Here is a 14,620-nt window from a genome sequence, read left to right on the forward strand (position 1 = left end):
ATTATGGACACTAGCACCTGGCCCCCTGCTCATTGCTGAGGGAGCCACATGACGTAGCTCCCTGCCGTGTGGGGGGAGAGAGGGGGGGGGCTGAGTGTACGGAGCCAGCCTGTGTCTGCACCACACATACATATCACATACACATCACCTAGCTCCCTGCTGTGAGATAGAGGGGTGTGTGTGGAATAAGTGCTGCTTTCTTATATAAAGCAGTCTAAATCCTACTGGGCTAAAGGACCTGGTCTCTCTGTTCACTAGGATAAAGCTTTATTATATAGAGCAGGCTGCTAGTGGGCAGAGGAGCCAGGTCCTTTAGGAAACTCTGTACAAGGTAAATCCAAGTCTACAGGACCTTTTGATACCATCACAGGCCCTTCAGTCAACCCATAGGATCACGCTATGTGGTGGCGGAGCCACATGCTAATTTGGGGGCGGGGCTAATTGACGCGAGCAAACAGGAAGAAAGAAGATTTTTAGGCAGCTTAGAAGGCAGATCAAGCTTCATGAGGCTACCCCTTTAAAATTGTTTTTTTTTTGCTTTTAACACAAACTTTACCGCTCCTTTACGCTTAACGTGCGTTTCCTCGTGTAACGCCATCTAGGGGACTAGACAGTAACTATTTCCTGTCCAAAAGTTGTCAAACTGTACCATAGATGGCGGTAAGCTCCAATGCGAAGCGAGAAGTTTCTAGTCCATTCTCGAAAGTACTAGGCCCACCCGCTGCCTCATATAAAAGCGCATTTGGGGGGGGCGCTAGAAAATAATTAATTCTCGAAGTGGGCGGTAGACCAAATAAGTTTGAGAACCTCTGCTCTACACAAACATTTTGAGAAATCCATTAAATGAACATCTATAGCCCAATGTTACAGTTTTTCACTGAATTGTAAGGTTACCCACTCAAGGGTGGTCTCCAACAGCATTTTTAAGCCTGATGAGCTACCAATAGAATTGGTCATTGGTTTCTGATCTGTGGGAGTCTGACACTAGGACCTAATGAGATGTTGCTGTTGCCTCTGGGCATCGGAAACTACTGTTGTAGATAGGAGCTCAGAGGCTTCCAGCCCTATTCAAGTAATAGCTGCAGCTCTGTCCACTCTGTAGTGGTGGTGCCAGGGAACTTCAGCTCTGCACTGACTATATGAATAGGACTATAGCTGCTTTGGGTCCCGTTCATAGCAGTAGCATCTAGTGCCCAAAAACAATAGTAATGGCTGAGTCCAAATCTTAGATGCCCCTACATTCAGATGCTGATAACCCATCCTGTGAACAGGTCATTAGTATATCAAGTCTTTTACTTTATCAGCCCGTTTTAATGGGTGAATAATTTGTCATGTTTGCTACATCACACAATTTTGCAATCCCTGTATTGTTCTATTCTTATTATGAAAGACCTAAAAATAAATAAATAAATATATATATATATATATATATATATATAATTTATTTTTTTTAAAAAGTCATTAACACTGGGGCAGGAAAAAAAAACCTTTAAACTACAGAATCAGGGAGAGTCTATAGTACAGCCACCTATCAGTAGACTACAGGCTGATCAGATCCCAAATGGTACACATCCTACCGTTAGAGAGAAAATGAAAGTTGTCAGTAATCCACCATCACCTCTGACCCTGCAAGAGTCCTGAGAGAGCAAGACAACCAGATGACCAAGAAACCAGTTTAGACATATTGCTGTGGACATGAACAGGAATGTGACCAAGAGCAAGCAGTTTTAGTCTGTGCCAGGATACCAATTGTTACAGACTATGAGGCTTCCTGGGCTCTTTACAGTAAGTGCTCTTAAACCCCTTCCTCTCTGCTCATGCAGGACTGCAGCCATCATTCAAGAATCAGGATGGGTGAATTTGATTAACATTTATTGTAAGGATTTCAGGACACTTTATAGTGAAGGTACAACCAGAGATATTTTGTTAGAGTAAAGCTACATTTTTTTGGGTTTCTAACTTTTACGTGAACAAAAAGTATGCTTAAACTGGTTTCCTAGTCATCTGTTTAGTGCTGTCAGCAGGGTGTTGCAGGGTCAGGGCTGCTGACAGATTCCATTTATGATAATATAAAAGTATGCACAGATATCGAGGGGAAAAAAAGCATGCTCATGCTCTGAAAACTATTATTTGGAATAAGACAGTGATCGGCCTGTATAATGTACCCTTGGAAAAAAATAGAACACAGTTAAGTCCCACTGATTCCGTTCAGGCTCTAGTAGGATTTTTGTCCCTCATCTAAATAGTCATACTCTATATCCATGTTAAAGAGCATAGCCAGTTCAAGCAATACTTAAAAGGAGGATCCATCAGGCTGAAAAGGACTTAATGTACTGTGTTTCTTTATAAGATTCATCCTCCCTTTATGGCTGCCACTTTCAATTTAGCTTTAAGTGTTAGGATGAAGCATAACACAGTATTATTTTATAAGACTTTTACCCTAAGGATTTCCAATCCTAAACGTTCATGAGACTTTTCTACATTTCCTTTGTGCGGCTGGGTTATTTCTAGTAAGGAGACATGCTAAATTCATCCCTTGACATCAACACACAAAATGAAGGAAGAAAACGCTCCAGCAAAGAGGACAAAACGGAAATTCACACTTTTCAATATAAATTACCAGTGAAACGCCAAGCACTGGACTGAGCCTACAGTCCATTACAGTAATGATATCTCATGAGACACAAACTGCAGCCGGATGATAATATGCTCAGAAATACTAAGGGTCAGAGATATTAAAACTTTCTGCACTTGTGGAGAGTTGGATCAGGGGAACGCAAGAAATGAAGAAATTGAGGCAGATTAAAAAGATAGGAGTAAACGTTCAATGTGCAGAATAAAGTGGATAGAAGGGATGGGAGCGAGGCGTTATATACACTGGTGAAGCCCTTCAATTGTCAATTTAATTATAGGAGATAAGATACTCCCAGATAAAAACGCCAGTCATTGAAACTTTATATACAGCATGCACAAGGAGAAAACAACCAGTTTTTATTAACCTTGTGTTTTGTCTTAGTTCAGCAAGAAACCAAAGTCAGCTCTTAATTTACATTACACTGAAGTAAAGCTAACAACTCTCCGGTGATGCTGGCAGAAGTTCACACTAGCTGTTAAACGCCATATTGTATTCATTTGTAGCAAAAAGCATAGTGTATAAGCTATACAGTTCATCCTTACAGAGAAGGGCAAGCATCAATCCAGTCTTTCTGGAGGGCTAGAAGTTAGTTGTGTCTACAGTCTACATGGTTTTTTTTTTTATGTTTTTTTAAAGGATGTTCAGTGCACGGGCATCCCATCGCGCCATCCCGCCTCTTGATTAGGCCCAAATGAATGGGACTAATTGATGTGAGTCTCACGCCGCAGATGCCACGGCTGAGTCATCCACAGAATCCATGGGAAGATAGGGCATGTCGATTCTTTTTCCCGTTACATGAAAAAAAAAATCGTTAGCAGGAAGAAAAAAAGCGAGCAGCTCCCACAAATTAATGGGAGCCTTTTTTTTGTAGGTGGATTTTGAGGCGGATTCTGCATTAAAATCCACCTGCAAAAATCTCCATGTGAACATACCCTTAAAGGGATTAGGAGGGTATTTTGATGTATTTACATAGTATTCAAAGTGCTCACAATTTATATAAAAAAAAACAACAAAAAAAAAACAACTAAGTACATATACTAGGTATCATCATGTTAATATAAAAATATATGGAAAACTTAGTGTTGTCAAACACAAGAGGCTGAGGAAGGTGAAACTTTTTTTTTTTTTTTTTAATCCAAAAACAATCACCTTTTCCCAGCATCAGTTGGTGCTAAGGGTGCACCATGCCTTCACAACTGGAAGCCCTGTGCTGCATGTGACCACTGTCAATCAGTGGTTTCAATATTGGCTGGGAAGAACCTGGTGACATCACTCACATGTCACTGAGCCTTTCTCTGTGGATGCAAAGGCCTTTGGTGGACATCAGAATGCCAGGGAGAGTAGAGCATGAACTTTATTTCCTTAATGTTTCATCTTTCATAGCCTCCTCTCATTTGTCCAGTTCTTGGACAACCCCTTTTAAGAATAGCATCCAATCTTCTGGAAATCTGCACCCAATTTGTTTTATATACCGCCGATGAACTATTATCAATGTATTATGAGGCATATCATTTCTTAACATTTTCATTAAATATTCTCCAAATTAGAGAAGAAATAATTCTACTACATGCTGATAACTAGCACTTAGAAATGAAAAGGAATCATAAGAAATTGCTTACAAAAACATTTGGTTATAGAAACTGATCTCCAACCCATTATTAAAATGCAAACAATTTGCATGTAGCGCAGCAATCTCAAGACGCAAAAGATGTTACCTGGGCAATCACGGCTTCCCTTGTTTCTCCGTATCTCCTGAAGAACAGATGGTCAGTCTGGATGTAGAGCTGGCAGGTATTTTTCTCTGCCTGTGCTGCTCTTTTCTTCCTAAGGATGACTGGACCAGATTCTTCATGCTCTTCTAAGTGTTCCTAATAGCATTTAGAGATAAAAGTATTAAGTCTCCCTGCTTCAACTATAGTCAAAGTATGAATGGATAGCACAGAGATCAATAAGAGCTAGTGATCTACTATAACTTACAGTAATAGAAGATCAGAAATAGTAATTGCTCAACAAAGTAATTATATTGATTAGAAGAAAAAAAAATAGGCAAAACTACGCAAATAATATATAGCTATAGCAAGCAGTATTAACAATAATATTATATCAATAGTAAGATCTCAGATATCAGGCAGGCAAGTTTTGTAGCTATTATTGCCATTTGTTTTTTTGCATAAAACCATATGAAAACACATATGAAATCTTTTAATACAGCTAGTTCTGCAGTTCTGGCCTACATGTACCCTTTCCCAATTCTCCCCCTCCCCCCCAAAAAAAAACAAAAAAAAAAAAAACTGAAGTAATTTAAAAAAAAACAGTATTGAAAAAGAGGGGGGTTGTAGCTGCAGGTCCTCTCTGTTTCTGTGAAATTACATGCTGTGGGAGGGGACAGAAACGAGAGGTCATGAATGTGCAGCCATCTCTAGACAGCTGGAAGATGGGGGTCAGGGAAAAGCCACTCATGCATACTACTGTGGGACCTGTGGCTATGTCAAATTTGTGATATAGGAAAGTCCTTTAAAACGAATATTCTGGGTGAGTGTTGCCTCTCCATCACAAGCCAGTGACATTATGTTCACGTGTCATGTGGCCTATATGCGACTCAATGGGTGGCAACATGAAGTACAGACCCCTCCAGAATGTATTCCACTGTGCTTGGCATCTAATAAAGCAGTTGCAGTGCTACCCTGAATATCTTCAAAAAGCTGATCGGCATGGGTCGCAGGTGTCAGACCCCCCTCCAATCATATACTGACGGCCAATCTATCCTAAAGGACAGGTCATCAATATTAAAATCCCAGATAAATCCCCTTTAGTAAAGCTTATGTATTAATATTCAATTTAAGGGGCACTTTTATGGATTTTGCCACTCATCTCATTAAAAACTCTGTCTTGTACAAATCAGCCGCTTTAGGCTGGGGAGACAACTTCATTTTATTCAATGATATAGGATTATGTGTTAAAGCACTCTCTGACAGTCATCTCCAACACTACCACTGAGCATTTGTTCTCAAGATTGTGGGGGTCTCAGCAGTCAGACCCCCATAGATCAGGTATTTAGCCTCTATCTATGGATACAGGCTAAATACTTTTTGTGGCACATCCCCTTTAAGCAGGGCTATAGAATAGAGCCAATAAATGACCTGTACCTGTTTCTCCAGCTCACTTTCTTCACTTTGAGCCGACATCTGATACTTTTTCATTCTTTCAAAGACAGAGTGATCTGCACATCCCCCCTGAGCTCCATATTTATGAGGATATTCTGTAAAGCAGAAATTCAAGAAAGTTACACAAACCTCCGAAGTTTCACAAAGAGCTTTTCATGAAGACAGCACAATAAAACTATTCTAAGTTGCTTTACTACAGAACGTGCCCTAATGTGAACAGTGGAAGACAATTTATTACATAACCAATATACAGTATATTAATCCTATAAACAAACACAAGGTGCAGAAAAACTCAATTAGAGTCAAGAAATGAAAGAATTCAGGACTGAGAACCTGGACACCACATCAGTGTTCCCTGGGCCCAGATAAACACCCCCCACCCCCAAACCTAATCTGGTTCTCAGTCAGACTGATCAATAGTCTTTGTTCATTCAACGTGACCTGAGATTCAGGCTTGTATCTCGTGTTATGCTGTAACTTACACTCACTACTGTGTTACTATTTAACTGTTTATGCACCATATCCACATATGGCAAGTTTAGAATTCTATGAAAATTGAATTAAAAAAAAAATAAGAATCTTCTGACTGGGTTCGAGGTGCACAACCTATGGTTAATGAAATACATACCTAGAATAGAGCGTATGTCATATGATCAATTAAAGGGATTGTCCCAGAGAAAGAGATGCTTTATTAAAATAAAAAATTCTATAAATGTTACAGTTTTTCAAAATAATTTCTGTATCAACTCCTCATGGTTTTTTAGATCTCTGCTTTCTGTCAATTCCTTATTTTTAGTTCTGATTTTTATCCACTTGCAGTAAGGAGAAAATGACAGAAAGATGTAGAAAACTGAGAAAGTATATTGGAAAATTGTGTAACTTCTGCAAGACAACTACAGTTCTGGACCATAGTTCTTCTCTAAAGTGGGCACCACACCTATGAAGTCCATAAACCTTAAGGGTGCATTCACACGGAGTAAAGTGGCGCTGATTCTGCCTCGATGACTCGTGGCAGAGTCAGCACTGATAAAAATTAAAAAAAAAGACTCCCATTGAGTTCAATGGGTTCTGTCTTCCAGGTATAAACACATTGAACTCAATGGGAGTCTTTTTAACAGTGCCGATTTTGCCGCGAGTTGTCGTGGCAGAATCAGCGCCACTTTGCTCCGTGTGAATGCCCCCAAATAGGACCCACGCACAAGTGTCACCAGTCCCTTCAGGGGGTTTCCATTTTCGTCAAAGTCTCCAACCACAGAAATTCTTTTCAATGAAGTGTCCAAGTGCAAAATAAAACAAATAAGAGTCTGACAGATGGACAACATGTTTCAGAAAGTTTTTCAATGACCCTAAAAGAAAATACAGCAATTGAAAAGCTATTGCAGCCTTCCAGACCCAAGTTCCATTAACAGAAAAATGACATTTTTGCAAGAGGTTATTTATAATGTTAAAAGGATCAGAGAGGTTGAAGAGCAGCGCAATTCTCTCTAAATCAATGTTTTCTATTTATCCTGAAAGCGCACTGGCTCTCGCCTCTTTGTGCCTGTATAATAAAAGTAGTAACCAACAAACAGCCATTAACGGTGTACTGAATATCACCAATTTTCTTTTTCATGTAAGACAGCAAACACATGTATCTTCTGAACGGGAAGGGGAAAAACCTCAGGTGGCGGCTTTTCTCCCAAGGTCTGGGAACGTCAGATTTCTGAATGCCCAATCCTTTTTTTTATTCCTTTACCCCAATCCCTCCTACACAGACAACTGCTTTCGGTGAGAGAGGTATGAGACCCCCCCCCCCCCCCCCCCCCATACATGTCAGCCAACCAGTTGTGCCGAAATCAGAGCGTGACCAATATACAAACTATTTGTATGGCCAGCCTAATACACATTGGACAACTTTTATTTCTGCTTCGTCTCTGATTATTCTGGATACAATGGAAACCAAGCAAGCACGTCTAAGACCCGTCACATGTGAAATCAAAATACATATACAAAATACATACTAGGCAGCCACAAATAAATCACTCATATCCTTATACGTATGTAAAAATTAAATATGGATAATAAAAAACCCCAATAAAAGATCCATACCTATTCTCTGGTTCTCTAGGCAACTAGTAAAAGAAATAGTAACAAAATACACAAGATCAAAAATATCATCAATCCAGGGGGTAAAAATGCTCGGACACGTTGAGGCTGTGTAATTAATTGAATTAAATCGCCATTACAAAAAATAAATAAAAATCATGATTCCGATTTTCAGTAGGATGGTGAAGTCATTAGTCCTGCCACAGAGCCCAATAGATGCCACGCAAGTTTTGTTCTTGCTGCTAAAAAATTATGAGAAATATATTCTACACTGTAGCCAGTAGTTGGATTATAGGAAGAGGATGCCTGCAAAAATATATTTGACTATAACTAACCTATCTTTAAAGAAAAAAAAAACCACATTCAAATTTTGTTTAAGAATAGAGAATCGCCTGTAAGTGGAACAAATTTTCAGATTTTATGTTAGGCAAAATCGTCCAGCACATTTCACCCTTCTTTCTCAAGAGACCTACGCCATAAAGCAATAGACCATTAGGTGAAGGACCCAGTTTAAGTCTGACTCTTGACTGCTTTAAGAGCTTATCATTCTGCAAGAAAATCTGCAAAGTGGTGAAGAGAGGTTTAGCTTTTACTTTGGTGTATAAGATAAAAGTAGTGGTTTTAAAATGAGTTTCATTTGGGAACAAATCTCTGATCATCTGTAGAATCGGAGCGGAAGCCTTCTGACATTTTGTAAGTATCTTACTGACAGATAACATTGGCAGACTTTTTGCCAACTCTACCAGCAATTATTTTAGCCACTGATTCTTCCCCAACATGTATCATGCCTCCGTCAATGGATCGTGTATCATAGGCCCAAACTGCAGAAGACAGATAAATCCACTGTCAACTGAAGAACAATACATGGCAGATAATAAAGGTCCCATTGGCACCGGCACATGTATGAATAGACACAGAGGAGTCACATTTACTAATCACGCTATTATTCCATTTAGAAATAGTTCACACACAAAAGAATAAAACCCTGTTTTTCCTTAAAGCTTAAAAGGGACGTCACAAGAGAATGCCCTATTCTTTAAACCTAACTTTTAAGTTAAACTTGTTTTTAAAGATTTATTTATGTTTTTGTTAGTCTTTATCTCTGTATCTGTACAGCAGAATAGATAGTAGCCACCCATAATAATGTACAGGAAGCAAAAAAACTAAAAAATTATAAATCAGAATAAAAAGAAAAACAAAAAAAAACACACATTAGAAAAAGTTATATTACTCGCTGATTTTGACTAAAAATTGGCCACACAATTTTAATAACATTGCTACCAGAAACCATAGAGACTCATTTGTCAGAGCATTTAGGGAGTTAATCAGATTACGAGCATTAGAAGCATCAGTCTTTACAAAGTTAAACTCTACTTTTATGCCACAATATGACCCAAACTGCATTTTGTAAATCTGAACTCTGGTGTATGATAGAATTAATAGTGTTCATAGCCTGTCAAATGGCACTATAGAAAAAGCTGACTATATACCGTACTTAAGAGCCATCATCCATTAGTAATCTCTCCAGATTACCCACACATGCACGTTCATCCAAGCATGTATCCATTCTCGGACTTTTCTCTCCACATTTTTCGAACCTGGCAGACCCAATTAAAGTCTATGAGGTCAGCGAGTTTCTGCTAGTAACCACTTTTTAAGTGGATTAGCGCTCCGTTTTCCGGATCCCCAAACAGAACAGAAAGCCTAACGCTAGTGTGAGCCTAGTGTCAACCGTATGGCCAGTTTAATAGCTACCGAACTTACATGTTTGGATAGTAAACAATGCACATGTGACTGGAGCTTCCCAGACAAAGAAAAAATGTCCCTATTGAATATTTACACTGTAGCATAAGGGAGAGTTTTGTGATTTTTTTTTTTTTTTTAATACATCATAAAATAGTTCCTTACATTGTGCATTTCCTTAACCTCATTCATCTTTTTCAATAGGTACTGTTGTTTCAGTTAGCACTGTTGCCTTGTAGCACTGAAGTTCTAGGTTCGAAGGTCAAGGGTGACATCTGCAAGGAGTGTGTGTGTTCTCCTGGTGACTGGGTGGGTTTCCTCTCACACTCCAAACAAACTGGTAAGGAATATATCTAGTGTGTACAGGACAAGCGCTGCGGAATATGATGGCGTTACATAAATAAGCAAAACAACATAATGATCAGTCTGACCTCTTTTTCCGAGCATATATTTATGTGCAAACGGGAAGTCTCTCTATCGCTCTCTCCGCTGCCTGCTGATACTACAGTGAACTATGTGACATCAGATTCATCTTCTTCAATGTGGGTTTGTGACAGTTGAATTTTTGCATCCCCAATAGTTAATACAGAGTTTAAAGAGATGTTGCTTCTTCAGTAGACAGAAAAGGCAACCTCACTGCCAACTAGTGACATAATAAAATTATTATAATAATTTTTATTTTTTTTTAACGTCACCAGTAATTTTAGCCAACTACCTTTTCCACTAGCGACCAAAGCAGTAGCACTCCAACTTGCCCAGCAGGCAGACACTGCTATTCTCTCTTCTACCTCTGGGCAGAGCTGACTGCACCTGCGAACGGCCATTTTTTGTGGCCGCTTACTACAAGAGCTCGCGTAAGTGGCCACAAAAAAAATGGCCGCGTGGAGGTGCAGTCGGCCCTGCCCGAGGCCCGTTGGCAGGGCCGACTGCGCATGCGTAGAAGATTGAAAGCCAGGCTGGAAGACAACACGTAGAGGCCGGTTCCTGAAGAAGATGGAGGCGGCACTGGAGAGTTCTCTCACAGCATTGGAGACGCCCCCAGTGCTGTTTGAGCGCTGGGGCCCGCTTCCCATGCTGCAAGTGAACACATTATCATAAACATGAAAACGGAATTTTAAACAGAACGGCGGGGTAAAGACGACATCTAACAGTAGAAGAATAGTCTCTTTTAAGGCTATTCCAACATGTGGACAAGAAAAAAAAAAAAAAGTTTTTAGTGCTAGAATCCCTTTAAATTTAGTAAATATGCAACAACAACAAACCATCTAAATATTATTAAATTTACAATGTAATTAAAAAATTATTTTTGAAGCTGGAGCATGACTTTTTCCTCCATAACCTTGGTTATCTCCATACAGGTAGTCCTCGACTTACGACGTTGATCCGTTCTTGCGCGGCGTCGTAAACCGAATTTCGACGTAAGTCGGAACCTACCATACCGACGCCGCGTAGGAACGGATCAACACCCCCCCCACACACACACCCTTTAAAACTAACCGTACGGTGCAGGGTGGGCAGGCATTCAGGCCTCCTCTTCCTCCGATGTTCCGTCCTCCTCCGGCGCTCGCAAGCTGATAATGGCCTGGGCGCATGCGCAGTAGCCGTAATAGAAGCATCATGATACTGCGCATGTGCCCTGGCCATTATCAGCTTGCGAGCGCCGGAGGAGGACGGAACATCGGAGAAAGAGGAGGCCTGAATGCCCGCCCGCCCGCCCACCCTGCACCGTACGGCAAGTTTCACATTCTGTTCAGGGTTTTATTTTACAAGCTCACTTGTAACAGCAAGCTGCCAGCATTGATTTTCCGCAGGCTAGTCCTTGCTAGCTGGGAGTGCTGGCAGTTTTCTGTTACAAGGGAGCTGTCGTAACCGCGAAACGTCGTAACCCGAGACTGTCGTAACCCGAGGACTACCTGTATATACATTACTGTTTATCAAACAGTTTATATTATTGGAGTACTGGTTTAAATATGAGAAAAATTGTACTAAAACCTCCTTATTAAGAGCAAGAACATGGGAATTTACTGACACATGCACGTCATACCAAGTCCACATACACCATTTAGCCCGTTCAGGGACTACCCATTAGGTTAAATGATACAGAAGCAGTGTCTGAAAGAATACATCTCAGTTCTCCATTATGTAAAGAACAGAACCAGAGATTGAGTCATCAGCCTATTACTGCTTACAAACATCACAAGCTGTGAAGACAGATCAGTTGACCTGGGAGACCACATTATTATTAGCGGTAATTGGACTGCTATCCCTCCTAACGATTCTGTCATGGCAACAGCTGATCCTACTTTCTGCCGACTTCTAAAAAGTGCACCCTTTACATGCTGAAATTAGCACGTACCTGCATCGGGATTTTTTTATTTATTTTTTTTTATTTAGTTTGATGGTGACCAAAGAACAGTTCTCAAGAAACCAAGTCAACAATAAGAAGATTAGAAAAAAAACACACCCCGCACTTGTCCATAAACTGGGCACACATTAATGATCCTGGAAGACTAAGCAACTACTATATATATATATATATATATATATATATATATATATATATATATATATATATATATATGTTACCAGGTAGCATACTTGCTGCATAAACTTCTGAGACTGAGGCTGAATAGAATTGCTTCTGCTATAGGTCCAAGGATTTCTGTAAAATACCCATTTAGATATATTGGACACTAGAAGAAATATATCCAGCAAGCCTGCTATGTGTAAACATACCCTTAGCCTATATTCACACGATCATGGTGCAAGTTGGCCGTGAGAAACATCCATTTTCCACAGAAACCCTAATATATTACAGAGTATGGAGGGATCCGTGAAAAAAGGATTCTCCACTGTGCAAAGACTGAAGAACTAAAAGCAATAATTGCCATGCTAGGGCCTCAAAACTTGCAGAGATAACCACTCTTAGTTGGAGGTTTTAGTAGCATCAAGTGGATGAGGCTTAGCTGCCTGGGAATCTACAGTGGCTAACCCGCTGTAATCACCCACACCATATAGGCTGAACATTTGTCAGCTGGCCTGTTTGGCAGAACTCCTCCACATTGGAAGCATTTTTAGGGCCAACACATGGACAGAGTTTTTCTGGTGAAACGGTCATGTGAATGTGGGATAAGAGGGGGATTTACGCTACTGTTATTCAATGTCAGTTGCTCGCATTCACCACAGGACGAAAGCAATGGACATGAAATGACAGATGCAGACGGAGGCCCTTTGTACAGCACTGCAGAATATGTTGGCGCTATATAAATAAAATTTATCAGAAGTCAGAAGTCTGGCTGCATTTACCCCATAAAAAAAACCAAAACCTTCTGTGTGCAAGGACAAGAAAATCTGTTATGTTGTCTGTTTTAGCATCCTTGAGCACGAACACACATATCCAAGGGGCTCCGCCTGCGTCCAATACTTTTACTACAGTTAATGACATCATTATATGATGAAACAGCAACAAACATTAATAACTATAAAGTTAGGCTATGTTCACACTACCTAAAAGTTAGTGTTTTAGTTTATCTTCCCCACAGTGTTGGGCATTATTCTTCTACGGCTCACAGTAGCATTGTACTAACCTGCATCAACTTCAAACTCAGCCTGTAAAAATGGTTAGGATTTCATTGCTATTGAAATTTGGCCACAAACGATCTTTCAAGAAACCCAAAAAAGGTGTGTCCCAACCCCCATTATTTAGGGAGTCAGACATCTATTGCAATAGATGTCTGGAGGAATAAAAATTGGTTTGTAGGGTTTGCACCAACATCAGGAAGATCACCTGCCAGCACTCTTCAAGTGTTAGGAATGAGAACTTTAATATGTGCCCAAAAAGCAATAGATTTAATGGGAATGACTTATTTAAAGTGGCTGACAAGTAAAATGAAGTAGTTGCTCACAGCAACCAATCTGGTGTCAGCTGTTCAAAGCCATTTTGAAAATGAATCCGAGTGTGCATGATCTGCTGCAGGAAAAAGGTAAAAAGGAGCAGATGCTGCCTTGGTATATAGTGGAAGGATCCCACCAAAGCCAAGATGATCACCTGGCAGCTGCAAGCTCTCTTTAAGAGGTATGACTGATAATGTGTATGGATATGTGATTGCTTGTTTCTCGAGAACAGTGGAGACTAGAGAAAATTCTGAAAAACTGCCCAGTTAGTTTTGATGCCTGATGTGCTCTCTCATCTCTGTAATGTCAGACGGGAAGTGTCAGATGGGGGGGGTTGAGATACAGATCTCCAATCACAGGCAGCCAGTGTCAGGGCTAAGGGCCCGTGCACGCAATGTAACGAGGCGCTGATTCTGACACGTAATCAAGTGTCAGAGACAGCTCTTCAAAACAGAATCCCATTGTCTTCAATGGGTTCTGTTTAACGCGCGTAACACATTGAAATCAATGGGTTAAAAAGCCTCCCATTGATTTCAATGTGTAGCACACGTAAGACGTAACCCATTGAACTCAATGGGATTCTGTTTTGCAGCGCGGACTCTGACACGAGTTTACGTGTCAGAATCAGCGCCGCGTTACTTCGTGTGCACGGGCCCTAAGACTCTTGTCTGCTCTGGTCCGACATCACCCACCTGACATTACAAAGCCTAAATATTATATCAGGCACCAAAACTAACAGCATTGATTGCTCGGGAGCGGTGGATGCTAGAGAGAAAAAAAATCCAACTGTGCCAGAGACAGTGGAGCTTTCCCTATTAAATGATGTAAAGAGCTGGATTTGTTGGAGGTGGAAAAAAGTCCTCTTTAAGGGCCTGCACAGATGGCAAATAATGTGTTATTTGAATTGAATTATGGCCACAATCCTGTCAGAGATCTATGATGCCATTGGTTTGGGTCATTAGACCCATGATGAGGCTGAATACATGTATAATACAATCCCTATAACAGGTCTTCCACAGGCAGATGCAATGCAATTCTATCGACTACAATAGGAATAATACACTATAACTGTGGAGCCTTTGCATTTGATTTTCTAATG

The 14,620-nt window shown here is 40.3% G+C and overlaps 1 protein-coding gene across 1 annotated transcript in view; it reads right to left on the reverse strand.

The window, feature by feature from the left end:
* Window positions 1-14,620, reverse strand: part of ADAM10 (ADAM metallopeptidase domain 10) — a 127,779-nt gene that overhangs the window by 30,917 nt on the left and 82,242 nt on the right. The window contains exons 5-6 of the mRNA XM_075273509.1: window positions 5,782-5,894; window positions 4,351-4,503 (exon numbers count right to left, since the gene is read on the reverse strand). Of these exons, the coding sequence (XP_075129610.1) occupies window positions 4,351-4,503; window positions 5,782-5,894 (266 nt within the window). The remainder of the gene's footprint in view (window positions 1-4,350; window positions 4,504-5,781; window positions 5,895-14,620) is intronic.

This window comes from Leptodactylus fuscus, chromosome 5 (assembly GCF_031893055.1).
Source record: "Leptodactylus fuscus isolate aLepFus1 chromosome 5, aLepFus1.hap2, whole genome shotgun sequence".
Classification (NCBI taxonomy): domain Eukaryota; kingdom Metazoa; phylum Chordata; class Amphibia; order Anura; family Leptodactylidae; genus Leptodactylus; species Leptodactylus fuscus.